General features: G+C 36.7%; 1 protein-coding gene across 1 annotated transcript; it reads right to left on the bottom strand.

Moving 5' to 3' along the window:
* Positions 1-1,431: 1,431 nt before the first annotated feature.
* On the bottom strand, positions 1,432-13,058 carry LOC107852344 (probable boron transporter 7). Its single transcript, XM_016697408.2, has 14 exons — positions 12,768-13,058; positions 11,793-11,905; positions 11,619-11,701; positions 10,925-11,117; positions 10,686-10,824; positions 10,389-10,554; positions 10,127-10,293; positions 5,186-5,359; positions 4,996-5,091; positions 4,798-4,914; positions 4,314-4,633; positions 3,735-3,990; positions 2,321-2,446; positions 1,432-2,226 (listed from the first exon to the last, which is right to left on the bottom strand). Exons 2-14 carry the CDS (start codon positions 11,894-11,896, stop codon positions 2,203-2,205), a joined length of 1,965 nt encoding a protein of 654 aa, XP_016552894.1. The 5' UTR covers positions 11,897-11,905; positions 12,768-13,058; the 3' UTR covers positions 1,432-2,202.
* Positions 13,059-24,084: the final 11,026 nt, after the last annotated feature.

Raw genomic sequence — 24,084 nt, forward strand, 5'->3', positions numbered from 1 at the left:
ATTTCTATTTTATGAGTATTTTCTTATTTGTTAAACCGAAAATCGAACCGTTAAGGACTAAAAATCGATAAACCGAAAACCAATAAAAAATATCTTATTTGTTTGGTTATTGGTTTAGCATATTTAAAAATCGAAAACTGATAAACCCAACCGATAATATATAAAATCGAACCGAACCGACCGATGCACACCCCTAGGTACACAAACCTTACCACTAACTCGGGGAGGTAGAGAAGTTATTTTTGAAAGACCTTCTACTGTTAATTAATTCGTATTACATGCATTAAAATATTTATAAAAATATAATTGCCTGTTATTTTCATGTATAAATAGATATTAGAATTTTTATTGTTAATAAAATTAATTTTTATTATTTCATTATAGAATGTCCTTAATTTATATACTCAATCAATATTTTTTACTTTTATTTTCATCTAAAAAATAGCTTTTAGATTTTTATAAAAAATATGTTATATTGATTAAAAAATTATTTATATTTTTTTTTTAAATTCAAATGTTGATATAAATACAAGGGTAAAGTAGGTATTTTGAAAAATCAAATAGGAAAAAGGAGGGAGAACAATTATTGTTGAAAGGTGAGGGGGTGTTTGATTTTTACAACAAAGTTCGGGGGTATAAACGATTTTAACCCATTTATTATATATTTATTTAAAAATTATTTATTTTTATTTTTCAGGTCTAAATATTGGGCATAAAATATTTTGTACAAAATTTTTACATAGTTGGAATGAAAAAATATTTCAATTTTTTCTTTTTCAATACTCTCAATACTAGTTTAAAGTCATAGCTAGAATTATATAATTTTCAAATTAATTTTCAACCGCCCTTCCATCCACAAATAAAGAAATAAAAAATACTATGTATATTTTCTTTTATATGTGTCACGTTTGTTCAAAATAGCTTCATATATTTGACTAGTTTTACATAATATACAAAAATTTTGCTTTGTCAATGTTTACAGATTATTTTATCGAATTACATAGGTCGTTCTTTTAAAATATATTTTATCATTCAACATATTTATATTGATGTTGTTCAGTATTTTTTATTGAGTATTAAATATATATTATAATATAAATAATTCAATGTTTACACTTTTCAAGAACCTTTTTTGTGTGGGGGTACTAATTTCAAAGAAAAAAAAATTAAAATAAAATAAAACTGTAAAGTGAAAGAAATAAAAAGCCACGGTATTTTTTAAGAAGGCTCGCAAAGTAAAACTTAAAAGTAATGTTAAAAAAACATGATAAGGCAAATTAAAATTTAGCGGTTATCCACTTTATTTTTATAATATAACTTTCATATGCTTATTTCTTTATATGTCGAACCCCCTGAACAAAAATTCTGTATCCGCCATTGCTCAGTATAAAATATAAACTAACATATCATATTATTTTTTAGTATAGCGTAGAAGCTGAAAGAGTTGCGCAATGCAAAATAGTAAGAATGCACTAATACATAGTAAGAAGATTGGGATTATATATCTTTGAAATGCTTACAAGTCAGTTTAGTCACATGCCAATTCTGACAAGTTTTCTACCACAACAATATTCCCATTATAGTCGTCCCACAAAGTAGAGTCTAAAAAGATAGAGCGGACACAGATCTTACCCCCTGCCTTACCTTATTACCCAGTGCCTCAAAGGTGCAGAAGTTTCTGATAAATCCTCAGCTCAAGGAAGGAAATCTGAAAAGTTCGAGAAATCATATATAGGACTGCTCCATTATCGAGCCATTTAAACTAAATAGCCTTTTACTATCAACGTATTTTCAAGTGTCTTAAAGACTATCAACTAGTTTTCCAAGCAAAGATATCAGAATCCCGAATGGCCCATTTGTATAACACAAACAGCATCTACATCTTCAACCTTTGCCAAAAAAGAAATAATAGAGCATCAAGAATATACACATTTCCCAATCAGCACCAAACTTCTATATTACTGTAGCTTCTGTACTGTGAAAGAAATTAAAGTTTGTACAGAATACTCATGCTTTTTTTTTTCTTTTGTAATCTCCGTCCGTCGCTCTTTTCTACTGTTTTCTTTCTTTTCATGTATTCTTTCTATGCACATTTTCCTCAACCGAGAGGATTTGTGGAAATTAATGACCTCCCCGAAAGTTCCTTGGTTGAGAATCACAATGAGCTATATCTTTACATCGATGCATCAGGTGCCATTACTGTCAAGAAGCCTCATGCGGGTATACCTGACATAAAAAAAGTGGGGGTCATTATCAATTTCTTCATACGTAATAAAATGGAAGCTGCAAATGTTGAGACGATTTGGCAAAGCCAATTTACCTGATGCTGCCTTTCGGTGAAGCTGACAGATCTGTGTTTTAGTTCACCTCTGCGTGTTGTCATCTCATCTAATATCTCAGCGTCAGAGAAATCATCATCATTTTCTTCATCAACTCTCTCTCTCTCCTGCAGATGGACACATAACCCTTGTGAGAACCAGTATCCTAAGAGATTCTCAAAGTTCTCGTCTAGAAGACACTCCGGTTGTTTGTATTACATAAAAGAATGAAACAGAAAAATGTAGCAGCTGAATGGATCCAGGGGGTATCATCTTTTTAGTAAAAGGCTGATCTAAATCTAATTACATGGTTACAATTCTGTAAAAAAATTAAGCTTGGGTTCGATGGAAATTTTAAATTGTGAGAGTAGTGGAAAGGTTTGTGACTTTGTTCTAATCTTGTTTTCGGGCATGAGAGTATAGAGGAAGTAGAATTGACTGTCAAGGATGACTAGAAATGGGAGGAAGACACGAGTAATTTACTTGGCAGGATGAATGGAGATGGTTGGGTTCCCTACACCCTTTGCCAACTAGAGGTCTCGGGTTTGAACTGTAATGGATAACTTCTTGTTAGGAAGTGATTTACCTACCCCGTGTTTTGAATATTGGATGCCTAGAACAAAATAGATGGAGCTGGAATAATGGAAAAGGAACAAAGCAGGTGCCTTGTTGCTAATATTGGCTGTCATTTTCCAGAACCAACATACTGGAAAAGAGACATAGTTACACGCTTATCCTTAAAAATGAGATATATTTGTGTTTGTTGTATTTATTTACTTATTTGATCTTATTAGCGTATTTTTCTCATGAGTATTTCTCTTCTGGTAAGGCTTTTAACTTAATAAAGTGAAAACAAGAAAAATTAACCCTGTAAAGGGAAGGTAGTTCACTTTTAGCTGATCGGGCAGTTGAAAGGGAATATTTCAGTAAAACTTGTATGGGCTTTTATCTTACACTCTTATCTTTTGGGTGGTCATTTATAACTGTATGGGGTCTAGTTGCCCCTGTTGCCAAATTATTTTGGATGTTAATTAACGAGCTTTGCTTGGTCTAATTCATTCCAGTTCCACTATCTGAGGTCTCTAGAAAATCTGTGAAGGATCCTTTCTTTCAGTAACCTCCAAAACGAAAAAAGAATGAGGTACAAAACTACATCATATTCCAAGGGAACTAGTTATATTGCAGCTGAGCGCAACAAAGATGGCCAGATAAGAACTCAAAGAATGTTGACTGTTTGTGTCCAGTGCACTCATGCTAATCACGCAGAACATAAATAACAATGAGCATCCAGTATCAAGAAGAATGTGATTAGGCAAACAATAAACTAAAATGTGCAAAAAAGCGCATAAAAGCCTACCTGCATGATATCAATTACACTTGCACAGAAGGATGCAGGAAAGAGGAAAAATAATTTACCTTTGGAACACCAGCAATTTCTTCGTACTCAGCTGCATCTAATTCCTTAAGATACTCAGGTGGGAAAAACTTGGGAAGAACATGTTCTCTAATAGCTATGAGAAGGAAGAAAAGCAAAGGGAATAGTATTCCAGCGACAGGTATCCATGTTACTCCAAAGCAAATTAAGAAATACAGGAGCTGGAGCACTGTAAACTTTACAATGTATTTGAATGGGACCAACTCAACATAGGAGGCGTGGTGCCCTTCAAAGACCCTGTTAAAAGAACCATCACAAAATGATATTTAAAAGATGCTACTGTTAACCAATCAGTTACTACCACTTGAATTATCTAATGTATATAACTATGATATGGTCATCAATAAAAGTAAAACACAAAAGCAGTTTGAGACCATAACATGGATTCCAATGCCAAAATACATGTCACTTTTCTGAATCTCTAGAACTAGGCTAAGCCTAATGAGGTAACAACTCAAAACTCCTACAATTTAAGACGGCCAGGTGTTAATGTGAACATGACCAAAAGTTTTGAGGGACTATTCGAGACTTAGTTTTGAAGAATGGTTATCTGTACTTACTTGAATCTTCTACCAGAAGGAATAAAAAGCAGCAGCAGCCTCTCCCAGAATTGATTACCAGGGAGACTGTCAATGGCCATGTAGGCAAAATATCCCCAAAGAACTGAGGTGGGTATTCTCCGGATCACAGGTATAGCAAACACAGTACATCCCACAAGTAGAGATTGCAAAAAATTGCTAACTCTTTGCTCATTTACTCGAACAGGCAAGTGGGCATCAATGTGCTTCTCAGGGTCAAATTTTTCGTCTGTCCCATTTTCTCCATCGTCATGTTTCAATACAGCAGCCTTCAAGTTCTCCAATTCCTTATCTGCTGTACGCTGCATAATATAAATAAATTTCTTATAATCCAACAACTATGCTTCAACACAAACTAGTTAGAGATATTGAAAATAAACAAACACATTTTTTTGCAAAATGAACGTCATATGGACATTGACCTGTGCATCCCTGATTGGCAACAGTTATACTTTCCAGCACTTACCTTTGATGTAGCATCCATCTCAACGAAGACGGAGTGCATCTTTACATATAGCTCTGATTTTGTCGCATTCTGCTTAATACCTTCCTTCGCAGTCTTCACCATTTTCTTCCGAATTAACTGCTCATGAGGGACCAAGTAGTGTTAATAGGACAATTAATTATGCAGATTAACCTGAGAACATTTTATTGCATTATCTACCTGTTTCTTGAGAACAGCAAGGCTCCTTGTATGCATTGGTGATTGTGGAAGTACCCCATTTGAAGGGGGAATTCCAAGTAATCCGCATATCAAAGTCTGCAACCATAAATTCAGGATGAAGAATGAGCCAGAGTAAAAGACCTGAAGTGAATTAGTCCCTCTACATAGAAAAAGTTCTGAAGATCTATACCATGACTCCAAGCAAAAACAAATCATAATGGTAAGCAGATGGGTTTTTAAGATTGAACTCCTTCTGTTGTGCCATCTGTGAAGCTACACTGTGATCGAAAAAGTATAGACCAGCTATCATCAGAGCTGGAATGGCCGCGGCAAAGATATAGAACACTGGGACCCTTACCATATCCTGCAATTAAGTGCATAAACTAAATTATACAGGATAGGAATGTTTCCGACTTAGTTGACGTACATAAAGTTTTTCCATAAATTTGGTTCAAAGTTCTTTTTCCAAAAAATACACAGAGCGGTATCTTGACCTATATCATTCTTGTGAGAAATATAGGAGAAAAAATATTATTGAATTGTTGTCTCTAAACTATTACATTGAGACCCTATTTATAGACACTACATTCTAATCCTATTCACACTACATTACAATTCCTTTCTAAGTAGAATTCAATATGCTATTCCTATTCTTATTCTAACACTCCCCCTCAAGCTAGTGCATACAAGTCATATGTATCAAGCTTGTCACAAATGTAATTAATACGAGGACTGGTGAGGGACTTGGTGAAGATATCTGCAAGTTGATCACTTGACTTCACAAATTTTGTAACAATATCTCCCGAGAGTATCTTTTCTCTGACAAAATGGCAATCAATCTCTATGTGCTTGGTCGAACACTGGATTAGATGCAATATGAAGGGCTGCCTGATTATCACATACAAGTTCCATCTTACCAGTTTTTCCAAATTTTAATTCTCTCAGGAATTGCTTGATCCAAACCAGCTCGCAAGTTGCTGCAGCCATTGCTCGATACTCTGCTTCGGCACTAGATCGAGCAACCACACTCTATTTCTTACTCTTCCAGGATACCAAATTACCTCTTACTAAAATACAATATTTAGATGTAGAACGTCTATCAGAGGGTGATCCTGCCCAATCAGCATCTGTATATCATTGATATGCTCATGACCTCGATCCTCAAAGAGTAGTCCTTTACCTGGAGATGACTTTATATATCGCAAAATCCAAACAACTACATCCTAGTGACTATCACAAGGGGAAGTCATAAACTGACTTACAACACTCACAGGAAAAAAGATGTCAGTTCTAGTCACTGTGAGATAATTCAACTTTCCAACCAACCTCCTATACCTTCCAGGATCATTGAGTGGCTCCCCTTGTCCTGGCAGAAGTTTAGCATTTGGATCCATAGGAGTGTCAATAGGTCAACATCCCATCATTCCTGTTTCCTCAAGAATGTCTAAAGCATACTTGCGTTGAGAAATAACAATACCTGAGCTAGACTGAGCAACCTTAATCCCTAAAAAGTATTTCAATCTGCCAAGGTCTTTAGTCTGAAAATGTTGAAAGAGATGTTGCTTCAAGTTAGTGATACCATTTTGATCATTGCCGGTTATAACAATATCGTCAACATAAACCACCAAATAAATATATAGATTTGGTTCAGAATGGCGATAAAACACTGAATGATCAGCTCCACTAGGAATCATGCCAAACTCTTGAATAACTGTGCTAAACTTTCCAAACCAGGCTTGAGGGTATTGTTTCAAACCATAGAGTGACTTGTGCAATTGACATACAAGGCTGCTAGACTCCTCCTAAGCAACAAAACCAGGTGTTTTCTCCATATAAACTTCTTCCTCACGATCACCATACAGAAAAGCATTCTTAATGTCCAACTGATAAAGAGGCCAATGACGAACGGCAGCCATAGAGAGAAAAAGACGGACTGATGCTATTTTAGCCACGGGAGAGAACGCGTCACTATAATCAAGCCCAAATATCTGTGTATATCCTTTGACAACAAGGAGAGCCTTCATCCGATCAATCTGACCATTTGAACCAACTTTGACTGTATAAACCCAACGACGACCAACAATAGATTTACCTGCAGGAAGGAAAACAAGCTCCCAAGTACCACTCGTATGTAAAGCAGACATCTCATCAATCATAGCCTGTTTCCATCCTAAATGGGAAAGTGCTTCACCTGTAGTCTTAGGAATGGAAATAGAGGACAAAGATGATACAAAAGCATAATGAGGTGATGACAAACAATGATAACTCAAGAAAGTATAATGTGGGTTAGCATTACGAGAGGATCTTATACCTTTTTGAAATGCAACTGATTGACTAGGAAGAGGCAGGTCCGCAGTAGGGGAAGCGTCAGGCGCAGGACATGAATCATCTGGGACTGATACTGGACGTGGGCGCCGGTGATAAGTCAAAAGTGGTGGCACTGTGGCTGGAGATAGAAAAGTAACCGTAGATTCCTCAAAGATTGGTGTGGGTAAGACTGAAGGTATGGGTAAAACCTCAGAGATATTAAGATGATTAGAAGATGTATAGTAAGGTTGAGATTTAAAGAATGTGACATCAGCGGACATAAGGTAGCGACCCAAATCAGGTGAATAACATCGATACCCTTTTTGAACTCGAGAGTAACCAAGAAAGACACATTTGAGAGCACGATGGGCTAATTTATCTTTTCCTGGGGCTAAGTTATGAATAAAACATGTGCTCCCCAAAACATGAGGGGGGATAGAGTAGAGATGTGACTGAGGAAATAGTATGGAAGTGGGAACCTTATTTTGGATTGAAGATGATGGCATTCTGTTAATGAGATAGCAAGATGTGAGGACCGCATCGTCCCAAAAACGCAGTGGAACATGGGATTCAATGAGAAGAGTGCGAGCAGTCTCAATGAGATGCCTATTTTTTTCTGCTATACAGTTCTGCTGAGGGGTGTATGGACATGATGTTTGGTGAATGATTCCTTGATGAGTCATAGACTCCTGAAAATGGGAGGATAAGTATTCTAAGGCATTATCACCACGAAAAGCACGAATAGAAACACCAAATTGATTTTGTATTTCAGCACAAAAACTTTTGAATATAGAGAATAACTCGGAACGATCTTTCATTAAGTAAACCCAAGTACATCTTAAAAAATCATTGATGAAAGTAACAAAGTAAAGAAATACTAATGGTAAACTGACTCTACTAGGACCCCAAATATCGAAATGAACTAATGAGAAATAGAATCTGAGCGACTTTCAATACTACGTGAAAATGTAGCACGGGTGTGTTTCCCAAGTTGACATGACTCACAATCTAATGTGGATAGGCTAGACAAACTAGGCACCATCTTTTGTAGCTTGGATAGACTAGGATGTCCCAAACGTTTGCGAATAAGGTTGGGAGAATTTGTAGCGGAGCATTCTGCGAAGGAATTTGAAGCGGTAAGATGGTAAAGGCCTTGTGATTCATATCCTATGCCAATTGTCTGTCCCGTTTTGCGGTCCTCTATTAGAAAAGAATCATAAAAAAAAAGTTATACTACAATCAAGGGCACGTGTCAAACGACTAACAGATATAAGATTAAAAGGACAACCAGGGAGATAAAGAACAAAGTCTAGAGTGACAGAAGATAGGGGTTTGGCTTGTCCAACTCCTTTTGGCTCTGTTCTAATTTTATTAGCTAAAGTAATAGCTGGAAGAGATTGCGAATAAACAATATCAGACAAAAGTGATTTATCACCAGAAATATGATCAGAAGCACCTGAGTTCACAACCCATGATTCAAAGGTAGGAGATTGTGTAGTTGAGGCTATTGGTAGAAATATATTCTTACTTACTTGATACTGAAGATAATCATTATATTCCTTGTCAGATAAATACACCCGTTGATCACCTGTGGTGTTAGACTGAGCAATATGAGCATTTTTAGTTGGTCGACCATGCAAAGAATAGCATATTCCACGAGTATGTCCAAGCCTATTACAATAACTACACTGAGGTCTAGAACAACATACTTCACGAGTATGTCTAAGCCTTTTACAATAACTACACCTAGGACGAGATCTTCCAAATCGACCTTCCCCTCGTCGATTCTTCATGGACTATGACGTTTGATTTTCTGATCTTCTCATTAAGGGCTCAGATTTAATCATAGGACTTGAACTTCCAATTTCAATATTGGTGGAGCCAGAAAAAAAAAAATCATGCCCAAAAGATATTTTGGGAATTTGACTTAAATTTCAAGAACCAGATCTGAATTTCTGGAAAAAAAATCCCCCAAAAAATAACTGATGTGTCGGAATTAGGGTTCCGGCGGTCAGAATCTCAAAATAATTGTCGGAATCTGGAAAGGAGCAAGTGGTCGGAGTCAGAATAGACCGGCGACCCCAACAGAAAAAGAAACAACTCAAAAATCGATTGGAGATGGGCTCAAGCGCCGGCGCGTGACGCAGATCTTGCTAGAATTTTTTGATTCTGGCTGGCGCGTGGAGGGTAATTTTTTGGCGGTTTTCGTCGGATTTTTTGTCGCCTGATCTTTCCGATCCTTTTGGAGGTGTTGTATTTTTCACACAACCCACAAAATAAAAATTGACCCAAATCAGTCACCGGAATTGACGCACAGTGACTGAGTTATCTTGTCTGATATTTCTAACCTGCTTTGATACCATGTAAGAAATATAGGAGAAAAATAATTATTGAATTGTTGTCTCTAAATTATTACATTGAGACCCTATTTATAGACACTACATTCCAATCCTATTCCTAATAGGACACTACATTACAATCCCTTTTCAAGAAGAATTCAATATGCTATTCCTATTCTTATTCTAACAATTCTGACTTCCAAATTACTATAGGAGAAAGTTCATGTGCCACAAGCTATTTGTATGGCCCACATTCAAAAGCTTTTTGTTGAAGAATATCATGTTTGCCAATCCTATGTAAGAACATATATTAAAATAAAAGAATGTTGATAATGAATTCTAATGTTTTATTTTATGAAACCTCAACTACAGGAGCAAGACATGCTCTGAACAGAATTTAGAAGCAGTCCAGATCCTATTGGCCACTCCAGCTGGAGAACTCAAGAAGCCTAGATGAATAAGGGTGTCATCGTGAAATTGAGTACCTTGATCACAGTCCAGTGGTATAATGATTTAGCCTCCCAAGGGAGAGGACAAAACAGCCTTCGAGGAACGTCAGAGGGAACTTTTCCAGGCACAGCAAAAGACATTGCTGTCCACAACACAACCATAAGGGGAACCCCATAATCGGCTATAAAACTTCGCATCCAACCTGTTCATAATAGTTGATGAGTGAGAGATTTTAACCTTTAACACACAATAATATATCAAAATTCACTCTTCAATAAAACAAATATCTTCACATACCTGTACCATAACGCCATGATCTAGCTCCTCTACTTTTAATAGAAGCTAAAAGAACACCAAACGAGAAAATAACTGCCAGTAACCCATTCACATAGAGCCATTGAAAGTGGAACTCCTCTCGTTCCGGATTTTCACCTTTTGGAGTTGTAAATTCACTCACTACTCCCTGTGACTCGAAGAACAAAAGGTATGAGCACGAGATTTCTTCTCTAGTTTTAAATGAACATTCTTTCTAGTCCTTTCTGTTTAATAGCCTCTTTAAGAGGACTCTCCCAAAGGAGGGAAAACAACAAGTACCTTAATAGCCTCTTGGAGGAAAAGAATTGTGATTAACATGCTAAAGAGTTCTCCTGCAAGCCTCGTAAACCTAGGGATGATATTGCACACGTTGAATATAGCAAGAAGAAACAGCATCAACGCAGTCCAGACACAAACCCTGTCAAACATATGGTTAATAATATTTATGCATCTGGTAACCCCAGGAAGTTCCTGCAACACCCTTTTGGAGAAAATAAAGGAAAAAGTAGATTCCGCACCATCCTGCCCAGGCGACAAACAGCTTTGGCCCCATGTCTGGTCTACCCTTCACAAATGTGTACAAGTAGGTGTACATGATGATGGTTGGCTCTGCAACTCCTAAGATCAACAGAGGCTGTCCACCGAAAATTGAATGGATGATTCCACAGATAGCAGTAGAAGCAAGAGTTTCAACTGTGCTCAAAGCCCCATCTGCCAATTTAATATATCAAGACAAATTACTCCAACTTACCTAACAAGTGTGTTCGGTATGAAGGAAAACATTTTCCAATTTTCCCATAATCGGTTGGTCAAATATTTTGGAAAACATTTTTCTCTATGAAAACAAGCTCCTTAAAAATGAGTAAAATGAGCTCCCTAATGGAAGTAGGGAAAAAAAAGTTCTACTAGTGACATCTACATTGCCTGTGTCCTCCCCACTCTCCAACATACCTCATCTTCAAACCCACCCCCCATAGCCCTCATCCTCACCATCCCACACCCCTACCAACCTACCCCCAGCTCTCATAGTATTTGTCTAAATTATATAAATATTCTTTCAGGACTATAGTTTTTGCTGACATACCGGACACAAGAAAATAATTAGGAAACCCACATATTTTCTAGTAAACATTTTCCATGGAAAACATTTCCTTCATACCGAACATAACTTACACGATTATTACATATATGGTAAAAGCAATTAGTACGGACCTGTTTCTCTACTCAATTGCTCCCCGAATGCAATAACAGGAAGAGCAGAAGCAAAGAAAATGTATGCTGTTGGAGCCAGTATCCTAAAATTCAATTACAGAAGAAACCCAACATTTTCATCAATATGTAGTGATATAGATTAGTGTCATTTCGCTCAAACATAAGATAAAATACCTCACGCCTGTACTATATGAGTTGAGCCAATCACGTTTATAACATGTTATCCTTCCTTTAGCATCATCAATGACTCCCTTGAAGGGAGTCTTCGGTTTTTCCATAGGGTAAAACTGCAATGTAGAAACTTCACAGGTTAAAGATAGAGAAGTGATTATGACTTCATTCTTCATCAGAATGTCGATTAAGTTAAACTTTACTGCAAAAAAGGAAATCATGCAATGCCTAAAGGCTACAGCTGACTGCTGAGTGGTGGCACAAAATCGCTAAATACTTAAAAACAACACATGCAAAATCTTGACACTTTCCACGCACTCAGAACAAATCATATATGGGGTTTCTCTAGTTGTGGAGTCAGTATTTCTCTAAGGAGGTTCAAATACAAGTAGCCAACACACAAGAAGTCATAGGGTTCAACATCGACCATATATACAAAAAAAATAATTTTAATCATATATAAACCATGTATAAAGGGGAACCCTCAACCCTACATTGCTCCCCCTGCCAGTTTCTCATATGCCAGCTTTTGTCCATTGAAAATTTAAAAAAAGGCAGCATGTACACTAAAGCTCTGGCTATGTGCAGGGCTTCGAGAAAGGCCGCACCACAACGTTGGCCCATCGAGAATATTTGCAAAAATGAATATAGAAATTTTTATACAAACAATTCTCAAAACCTGTGTTTTCAATTAAGTATTTTTAAGGGGTTTTTGATTTTTTTTTAAAAATGAAAAATCTCTTAACAAAAACACACAATTAGCCAGCCAAGCACCATTTCTCCATTTCTTCGTTTGCAAAACGGCGAAAAGACGAAATCGCATGTTCACATTACACCAAACTCCGTACCCCCAAAAAAGCGCAGGCAGGTGCATTGCGTAAATGCGCGGGATTTGAGAAAGAGCCGGACCAAAACAACACAAAAATGATTAATGTTGACATGAAGAAGCGCATGCAGAAGAAGAATAAGTAGCAGTACCAAATCAAAGATAGTGCAGGAGAGGACAAAAGAAGGGGGCACCAGGGGGGGAGGGGTATGGAGGTATCTCTGATGAACCAAGAATGGTAAGGTGAATATTTTTCCAATCCGGCGGCAAACCTGCCGCCTGGAGAAGAAGATGGAAAGAAACTAATAATAAATATTATAATAGGAAAAATAAAGCAACTAGAAAACTCTTTGGTTCTCCTTTGTCTCTCTCTATACCCCTCCCCTCTCTTCCTATTTTCTCGAGTTCCCGCTTATGGCGGACCAAGAAGGGGAAGACAGGTTTTTTGTTTTTGCCTTTTCTTTATATATGCATGTGTTCTGTTTTGAATTGTTATATGCTCATGGCCGCGCGGGGTTCGTGTGGGACATCTTTTGGTTTCGCTCCCACTTGGATTATTTGATTTTTATTTCTATTCACTTTCTCTTTTTGTTTTTGCCTTAATTCTCTTTCGGGAAAAGAGGGTTAATGCATTAATACTTACTCTGTCCAAGTTTAGTTGGTAATAAATATTCTGTATTAATTCATCGCTTACTAAATTAGGATATAGTTAATACTTCCTCCATTATAGTTGATTTTCTTTCTAAAAATATTTATTTTAATTTAGTTATTCCATTAATGAAATAAAGAGAATTTTAATATGTTCTTTCAATAATACTCTTATCATTAAATGACTAAATAAGTTGTATATATTCAGATTTATATTTTCAAAACATAATTAATAAGGTTAATTTGGTAAAATAGACCTATAATAAATACTCCCTTCGTTTCATATTAGTTGATCCTTATTGACTTGGCACACCCATTAAGAAAATATTAATTAGGAGTTTATTTTACCAAATTAGCCTCATTAATTATGCTTTGAAAATATAAATTTGACTAAATACATTTTGTTTAGTTATTTAATGTTAAGGGTAGTATTGAAAGAACATAATAAAATCCTCTTGATTTCATCAAATGGACAACTAAATTGAAACAAATATTTTTAGAAAGAGGCTAACTAAAACGAAACAGAGGGAGTATTTTTCTTAATGGGTGTGCCAAGTCTATAGGGGTCAACTAATATGAAACGGAGGAAGTACGTTTTTTCTATTTTGCCCATATAATTAATAGAGAAAATACACTATTTCCATCCTGAACTATAAACAAAATTGCTGAGACACACTCAACTTAAAAGGGGTCCTATTATTCCCTGGACTAATTAAAATCATATTTTTGACAACCTTAAGGCCTACGTGGCACATACGTGGCGTATTGCATGAATCAACATCCTGAAGGTACAAATAGACACACGTATGTGCCACATAGGTACTTAAGGTTGCCAAAATTATGGTTTTAATTAGTCCAGAGGGTAATAAGACCCCCTTTAAGTTGAGTTGAGGTGTGTCTCAGCAATTTCGTTTATAATTCAGGGTGGAAACAACATATTTACTCTAATCAATAGTATACGTTAAATGTAAACAATTACAATTTCAATGAATAGTATTAATGTGTGTAAAGGATAAAATAGTAAAATTCATCATTCAATTTATGATTTCTTAACACCATATACAATGGAATGTGCCCAACTAAAATGAGACGAATGAAATACTTAAAAAGATATCTTTTGGTTTTACTACTACTTGGATTGTTCATTTTTATTTCATTTTTTTTTACCTTATTCTCTTTTGGGTATTTTTTTTAAATATATTAATCCTTAAAATGGCTCGCTTGGTTGGGAAATAAGTTATTTCATAATTTTATCCCAATCAAATATATGATAAACTCATACTAGAATTAATCTTGACACTATATATTCCTTATCCTCATACAAAACGAGTCCTAAGGGTGTGTTTGGTATGATAGAAAGTATTTATCACGACTCAAATGACCGTGAGTGAAATCCACACTAACCTTTAAGTGGGAGAACCATATAATCCACAACCTTAAACCCATTCAGTTAATTAACTAAGATGGAATATCAATAGAAATTCCACTTAATTAATAAACATCTTAAAACTAAATTATAAGCGTGGAAAGCATTATCTGTTACATCCCTAAGACCCAAAAGTCAACATAAAAGAATGCTAAGTTTCAATGTGATCAGGAGTTAAGTGGTGAGTCCAAGAGGGATACTATAGATTCTGAGGGTGTCTTGAGATTTGATAGCTGTATTTGTGTCCTGAGGATCGATGACTTGATTCAGTTGATTTTTTGCGAGGCTCACAACTCTAGATATTCTATTTATCTGGGTATCGCTAAGATGCATAGAGATTTGAGAAAAAAATATTAATGGAGTGGCATGAGGAGCGATGCGTCAGACTTTGTAGCTCGTTGCCTATGTTGTCAGCAAGTAAAGTTCAAGCATCAATGACCAGGTGGTTTGATTCAGAGATTGCCCATTCCTGAGTGGATGTGGGAGCGGATTACCATGGACTTTATTCGTGGTTTACCTCGCACTTTCCGTGATTTCGACGGTATTTGGGTTATTATAGATAGGTTGACCAAGTCAGCACATTTCATTCTTATTCAGATGTCCTTCGGTGCTGAGAGGTTGGCTCGCATCTATGTTAGTGAGATTGCCCATTTTCATGGTGTGCCTATATCTATCATTTAAGATTGGGGTTCCATGTTCACTTTGAGGTTTTGGAGAGATTTTCAGGAGGAGTTGGATACTCAGGTTGATCTTAGTACAACCTTCTATCAACAGAATGATGGCCAGTCGGAGCGGACTATTCAGGTTCTTGAGGATATATTCTGAGCCTGTGTTATGTATTTTAGAGGTTAGCGGGAGCAATACTTAGCCATGGCAAAGTTTGCATATAATAATAATTATCATTCGAGTATTGAGATAACACCTTTAGAAGCTTTGTATGGTAGGCGATGTCATTCCCATATTGAATGGTTAGATACTTTTGAGATTAGGCCCCATGGTACAGATTTGCTTCAGGAGCCATTGGATAGAGTCAGAGTAATTCAAAACAGGTTGATAGAGTCTCAGAGTAGACAGAAAGCCTATGCGGACCGTAGGCTTAGTACCTTAAGATTTTGAGTTGGTGATCGGGTATTTCTCTATATGTCACTCATGAAGGGTGTGATGAGGTTTGAGAGGAAGGGTAAGCTCAGCCCCAGATATATTGGACCCTTTGAGATTCTTCGTATAGTTGGTGAGGTGGCTTATGAGTTAGCCTTACTTCCAGACTTTGCAGATGTCCATCTGGTTTTCTATGTGTCCATATTGCAGGGATATATTTCTGATCCATCTCATATGCTTTGATGAGAATCATTCCAGTGGGATGAGCGGTTGACTTTTGTGGAGGAGCCTGTACTCATTTTGGCCAGTGATGTCAGACGGTTGTACACTAGGGAGAATCTTGTGGTTAAGGTTTAGTGGAGGCACCGCCTATTAGAAAAGGTTACTTGGTAGATCGATAGCGAGATGTAAGACCCAATATCCTCACATGTTCAAGCCTTCAAGTACATCCTAATCCTTGACTTTGGTAGACGAAAGTCCTTTTAGTAGTGGATATTGTAATGACCCTTTAGGTTATTTTCCATATTTCTGCTTATTTCCACTGCTAGAGCTTTCCTATAGCTACCCTAAGTCATTTATGACTTGCTGGAATTGACAATACGATTATCAAGTAGCTCGTTTGTTTTTTAAAACCAATTCCCTGTTTTAAAGTCTTTGCTAGTTTAAATTAGCTAACGGGTAAAAACTTTAGTCACTTTTTATGCCAATTGTGATTGTTTCAACAACTCAGGAATGTCTATTTTAGTCTAGGTGGACTCTCGATTTGAATCTCGAGGCATCGTGCTCATTTTGACCTATTGGTCGAAAAGTTAAGAAAATAAAAAATAGGTGTGGGACCCACTTTTCATCAAAATGACCTCAGATGGAAATTTCAACTGCCCCGTTGAGTCTGGAACATTGAATTTGGTATGGTAGCATAGTTTGTTTGTGCATACAGGATTTTGGATGAATCTGAGGGGTTGGCGGAGACTTGGAAATTCCAAGTCTCAATTGTATTTGGTGCGGTCGCTGATCACGATCCAAAAAGGTGCGATCATGACTCCCTTAACATGACACCCAGATGCTGTGATCATGGTATCCATATCTCGATATGGCGATTTCAAGTCTCGGGCCACGATAGCGACACTCGAGTACTTGGGGTAGGTATAAATAGACCCCTTTTCAGCCTATTTTGTGTATTTCTCCCCCATTCTCTAAAGGCTAAAACCCTGAAAGAGAGGAAAAACTTTGTATTGGAGCTTGTGGGTGATTTGGGATCGTGGTTGACGATTATTTCATAATTTTTCTTTAATTTGTTGTAAGATTTCACCCTTTTTCATGGCAGATTTTCTCATTTCTTGTTCAAAATCCCTAAAACTTAGTGGCTTGATTTTAACCCCGATTCAGCTTGATTTTTACCCATTTTTAAGGATAATTACTCCTTGACCACGAGGGAATGTTGGGTTGGCTTTGAAAATACGATTTTTGTAAATAGGACTAACATGAGTTTTTGGATGATTTTTGGACCCGAAGCGCAATAGTGCCACATGGGTATCATTATTCTTGTTGTGATGAGCAGATTGTTATTTTGATAGTATGGCACATTGCGGAAGCTTCTCAGAAGGGAAAGTCGATGATTTAGCGGATTCTTCAAGCTCTCTTAGGCATCAGATAGGCTAGGTTTCCCCCCTTCTTTGATTGAGCTATGCCATAGTATGTTTATGATATTATGTTAGATTTAAGGTGGGTTTTAGGTGTTGATGATGAAGTTTTGCAATACTTGGGTTAGTTGGACCTTTTAGGCTATTTGAAAATCATAATTTGGGCATAGTTGGCTTACTTGCTTAATTCCTCAATAGAATCTCTATCTTAGGACAAATTGGGAATTGTTTAGCGTCTAAAAGTGGATTTAGATACCTTAGTCTAGTCTGGGCTAGAATTTTCTTAAGATAGAGTTCGGGGATTAAAAGTGGATTCCTTTGACCCGCCATAGGCCAAGTCTTGAACTAGTCATGGTAGACCTTTAAACGCCTGTTATATATTTAGAAAATGCTTACTAAGGAAATGTAGAGGAGATTTAACACTTGATGATTGTTATGGGTTGATAGGAAAGTTTATGTTTATGGGTTATGCTAATGATTATGTTATCAATTATGATATTGAAGGAAATATTGATAGTGTATATATGCTTACCGGTTCAAGTTCGGATATTGATAATGATATTAATGACATACATACTCGATTAAAGTCTGGAAGATGATTGTGATATTGATTATAAGACTACCGATTCAAGTCCAAAAATTCGCTATGATATTGATCATGATATTTGTGACAAGGCATTAATGATATTACTTATGATATTAATTATAGGATTATCGGTTTAAGTTCTTCTATTACATATGATATTGATTATATGACACCAATTTGAATCCAAAAAAGGGGCATGAAGTTTATAAATTGGGTATTAGTAAGTTCGAAGATGGATGAAATGAAATGGTTAATAGTGTGGAATGACAAGGATGGATTCTAGTTGTATCATGGAAAGTAGAAAGTGATAATGTTACGATTTATGCTTTATTTAATTGTACCCTCCAGGCTTTAGGGAGCTTGTGTTGGGTTGTTTATTTTCTGCACTTATTGATTTATGGGGACTAATATTGTAGTTATAATCGCATGTGTTTGATCCTTTATGTTACGTTATTATTCCGATAATTTACTTATTTATGTACAATGATATTGGAGTTGCTTCAGGTTCATTCCGTTACATTGACTTAGTTATATTATCTTGAATTTTATCATATTTATATCACGATTTAGCGACCGATGACTGAGTACCCATGTTTTGGTATTCATACTATACTTCTATACCTCTTTGGTGCAGGTCTAAGTGATTCGGAGATAGGGTGAGCACTTGGAGTTGTATTTATAGTGCTCTTGTACTAGTTCTACCAGGCCATGGGATGGTTTTCTATAATATGACTATTTTGTAGACTATTCTATTGCCTTGCTTATTTATATCCTTATTGTCTATTTCACCTTTTTGGGGAATTTCCACCAAGTTAGCCCATTACGGATAGCTCCGAACTACGCTTTGGCTTACCTATTGGAGGAGTTTGGTAAGTTCCATCATGACATGTAAATCGAGTCGTGACAATAATCCAATACGGGTCCCCATAACCCCGGAGGTGCACTCAAAGAGAAGAAATAATCGAAATTATGCTAATTAACCGTATCTCTAAGCCATAACTATAAATCCTTCCATACCGTAATCACCAGACTCAAAACGGTTCCATAACTATCATAAATAACCTCTCAATGTTAGACTTGAACTAGAACTCATATCATATTTGCCGGACTTAAATCAGAACCCAATATCATAAATCGCCGAACTTGAGACAAAACAAATATCGTCACCTAAGTAATTATTAGAATAAGGCATCATATATGTAACCTTTTCAAGATTTTGAATATACATTTAGAAGATGTGACATGCCTATAAAGTATAGAAGAAGCTAATAGTAGTCTTGGACTAAGGTGGGTTAGAGGGGCCCACTTCTAATACTCAAAATCCATTCTCATGCAAATTCTATCCCAGACTAGGCTAAGGTATCTAAATTCACTACTAGATATGAAAGAAACCACATTTTAGTCTTAAGATAGCAATAACCAAATAATGAGTAACTAAGTCCATTATGCCTAACTTATGGGTGCTTAATTGGCTAAGAGATCCAAATTAGACTAAATATACTTCAAAGACCTAATTCCTAACCCATATCTAGCACATTATCTTATGTATACTAAAAATTAGCCCAATTTATGAGAAAGATAAACCTAGCCTACCTGAATGCCGAATAAAGCCTAGTGAAATCCTCTAGACCATCGATTTTTGCTTTCTGTATATGCCACACTATCAAAATTATAATCTACTTATCAAAACAACTGTAGCCATATTACATTTTTATGCTTTGGGTCTAAAATTACGTAAAAATCTCATGTGGAGCTCGCTTGCGGAATCGCACTTTCAAAATTGTCAACACGTCCTTTTATGCTCATGGAGCATTTACCCTAAGAATGGATAAATTTAGAACTCAAATGGTGCTAAAATCAGCACACCAATAATCTAGGCATTTTGGGAACGAAATGATAAATTAACCATGAATTTAATAGAAACTTACCAAGAATTCAAAGAAAAAAAATAAGAAATCTGAGCTTACAAACCCACCAAAATCACCTAATAAGCATTTCTCCAATTTTTCACTCTCTTTAGGGCTCCAACCTCTTGAACTTATGGAAAAATGGGGAGAAAATCGGGCTAAGGAAATATTTAGTGTCACCTAGGTTCTGCTTAAGCGAAAACTAGACCGCTTAAGGTACCCTCCCATGTCTATGCCCTTCGCTTAAGCTGGCCAAAAGACGCTTAAGTGGCCATCAGCTGGTCAAGCCTGGTCTCTTAAGCAGTTGCACCAGCTGGGGACTTGGAAAATTCTAAGTTCACACCGACCCCTTAGGATTCATTTAGAATCCCATAAACATAAATGAACTATCATACCCTATCAAATTCGATGTTCTGGACTCAATGGCACCGTTGAAATTTTCATCCGAGATCATTTCAATGAAAAGTGGGTCCCATATCTAAGTGCTACTTTATTAATTTTTGGCCAATAGCTCAAAATGAGTCCGAATGTGTTGGGATCCAAACCAAAGGTCCCGTAGTCTATAATCAATGTTTCAAAGGTGATGGAACCATCATAATTGGTAATGAGGTCATTTGACTGAAGTTTTTGCTTAGTAGCCAATCCATACTAGTAAGAGTTCAAAACAGTAAATTGGCTCTAAAAAAAAAATGAACTGTTCTATAACTGAACTGTTAGCTCCAGTAAATCATAAATGACTTAGGCAGCTATAGGAAAGCTCTAAATAATGAAAATGGGGTGAAATGTAGAAAACGACCTAAAGGGTCATTATAATATCTACTATTAAAAAAACTTTTATTCTTGAAAGAAAAAGGTTAGGATATACCTGAAGGCTAGAACAGGTGAGGATACTAGGCCTATATCTCGCTCTTGATCTCCTGAGTAACCTCCTCAACTGGGCGGTGTCTCTATTGAATCTTAACCACTGAATCTTTCTAGCGCACAACCATCTGACATCCTTGGCTAGTATGAACACAATCTTCTCTACGAAGGTTAACCACTTATCAAACTGAACCAAGTCCCACCGGAGAACATGAGATGCATTAGGAATGTATTTTTGCAACATAGAAACATAGAAAGCCAGATAAACATCAGTAAAATTTAGGGGTAAGGCTAACTCATATGCCACATCTCCAACTGTACAAAGAATCTCAAAAGGTCCAATATATCTGGGGCCGAGCTTGCCTTTCCTCCCAAACCTCATCACACCCTTCATGGATGATACTCGAAAGAATACTTGATCACCAACTCCAAATCTCAAGGCATGAAGTCTACGATCAGCATAAGCCTTCTGCCTACTCTAAGTTTCCCTCAACCTATCCTAAATTATTCTGACTCTATCCAACGACTCCTAAAGTAAGTCAATAACACGAGGTCTAATCTCGGAGGTCTCAAACCAACCAATCAGAGAATGACTATGCCTACCGTATAACACCTTAAATGGTATGAAGTCTACACTCAAATAATAGCTATTATTATACGCAAACTCTGCCAAAGCTAAGTGTTGCTTCCATTAACTTCCAAATCCATAACACGGGCTTGAAGCATATCCTTAAAAATCTGAATAATCTGCTTTGACTGCCAGTCGGTTTGAGAGTGGAAGGCTATTCTAAGATCTACCCGAGTACCCAACTCCTCCTTAAATGCTCTCCAAATGCTAGAAGTGAATATCAAACCCCGATCTTATATGATGGATATAGGCACTCCATGAAAATGGACTATCTCACAAACATAGATACGGGCTAACCTCTCAATACTGAAGGACATCTAAATAGGAATAAAATGTATTGATTTGGTCAACCGATCCAAAATGATCCAAATACCATCGAAACCACAGGAAGTGAGAGGTAACCTACTAACAAATTCTATGGTGATCCACTCATAATTCCACTCAAGAATGGATAATATCTAAATCAAACCACCAGGTCTTTGATGCTCGTCCTTCACCTATTGACAATATAGGTAATGAGCTATAAAATTTGCCATATCTTTGTTCATGCCACTCCACCTATAATATTGCCTCAAAACCCTATATATCTTAGCTGTACCAAGGTGAATAAAATATTTGTAGCTGTAAGCCTCATACAATATCGACTAAATCAAATCTCCAACCTTAAATGACACAAATGTGGCCATCAAATCTCAGAATACCCTCATAATCTATGGTATCCCTCTTAGACTCACCACCCATTACTTAATCACAGATGATATAAAGTCTCACATCCTCAAACTTGCGACTTCAAATATGCTCAAATAAGGTGGACCTCACCTCAACACTAGCAAGAATCCTCCTGGGGTTGGAAATATCATGTCACATCATCAAGTTGGCTAACTATTGGATGTCCCACAACAACAACCTCTGAGAAACAAAGATAGAAGCCAAGCTACCCATACTCATCGCCTTTCAACTTAAGGTATCCTCTACCACGTTTGCCTTGCTCAAATAATATAAGATAGAGATGTCATAATCCTTAAGCAACTCTATCCATCTGCGCTTTCTATAATTAAGCTCTCTCTGGGTCATAAGATGCTGAAGACTACGATGATCTATGTAAATCTCACAATACACGACATAAAGATAATTCCTTTAAAACTTAAGCGTAGAAACTACCGTCGCCAACTCCAAATCATGAGTGGGGTAGTTATGCTTGTTCACCTTTAGCTACCTCGATGCATAAGCAATAACTCGACCCTGATGCATCAACACATACCTAAACCAACATTTGAAATATCATAATACCTGGTGAATTCCTTACCCTCAATAAAAAGGTCCAATATAGGAGATAAAGTGAGAAATCCCTTAATCTTCTGAAAGGTCGACTCACACTCTTCAGACCACTGGAAATGAACCTTCTTCTAGGTCAATTTAGTCATCATGCTGTAATAGTAGCAAAACCTTCAACAAACTGCCCGTAGTAACCGGCCAAGCTAATAAAGCTACGAGCCTCAGATGGAGATGTAGGCCTGGCCCGATCACAAATAGCCTCAATCTTTGATGGATCTACCATAATCCCATCATTGGACACCCATGTCCTAGAAATGTCACCGACTCGATCCAGGACTCACACTTTGAGAATTTGACAAAAAAACCTGTGATCTCTCAAAGTCTGGAGCACAATCCTCACATGCTGCACATGCTCCTCTCTACTCCGCGAGTACACATTAATGTCGTTGATGACCATAATCACGAAGGAATCTAAATATTACCTGATAACATGGTTTATTAAATCCATAAATGCTGCTGGGCATTGGTCAACCCAAAAAACATCACCAGGAAATTATAATGACTATAAAGAGTCTTAAAGGCTATCTTGGGGATGTCTTAGCCCGAATTCTCAATTGATGGTAATCAAACTTTAAGTTAATCTTAGAGAATACTGCTACTCCCTAGTTAAATTAATCATTGATATGAGGCATAGGATACCTATTTTTGACCGTTACCTTCTTAAGATTCCTGTAGTCAATACACAAACCTAATGAACCATTTTCTTCTTCATGAACACGATAGGAGCACCCTAAGAAGATACATTCAGTCTTATGAAACCCTTACCCAAAAGATCATAAAGTTGAGAATTCAGCACCATAAGCTAGGTAGGAGCCGTATGGTAAGGTGCTATAAAAATAGGTCGGGCACCTAACTTAAGATTAGTAACAAACTCAATATGACGCTTAGGAGGAAGACCAGGTAGATTGATAGAAAAAACATAAGAAAACTCACGGATTACAGAAACAAAGTCGAGCGAGGGTCTATACTAACTTCATAAATATAAGCGAGATAAGACTAATAACTCCTCAAAATAAGTCCTTAGCCTACACATACGAAATAATCCCCATTGGCTTGCGGCTAATAGATTTATGCCACACAATTAGGGGTATGTCGGGCATGGCTAAGGTAATGGTCTTGGAAAAATAATCCAAGATCGCAAGATAGGGGGATAACCATTTCATGCCCAGAATCATATCAAAATCCACTATGTCTAATACAATAAGATCAACATTAATATCAAACTCAAACAATTATAATACATGATCTATAAACCCAATTCACTACTAAAGAATCACCCACAGGAGTAAATACACATAACGACATTGATAAAAAATCCTAAGATAACTCTAACCATAAGG

Source organism: Capsicum annuum, chromosome 8 (assembly GCF_002878395.1).
Source record: "Capsicum annuum cultivar UCD-10X-F1 chromosome 8, UCD10Xv1.1, whole genome shotgun sequence".
Classification (NCBI taxonomy): Eukaryota; Viridiplantae; Streptophyta; class Magnoliopsida; order Solanales; family Solanaceae; genus Capsicum; species Capsicum annuum.

Bases quoted from the DNA above. Each gene is read 5' to 3' on its own strand.
- LOC107852344 (XM_016697408.2), bottom strand. From the start codon at position 11,896: ATGGAAAAACCGAAGACTCCCTTCAAGGGAGTCATTGATGATGCTAAA. The intron at 10,825-10,924 runs GTGCGGAATCTA...TATGTTTGACAG, and splicing joins TTTGTCGCCTGGGCAGGATG to GGTTTGTGTCTGGACTGCGT. The intron at 10,294-10,388 runs GTATGTGAAGAT...TATTATGAACAG, and splicing joins ATCATGGCGTTATGGTACAG to GTTGGATGCGAAGTTTTATA.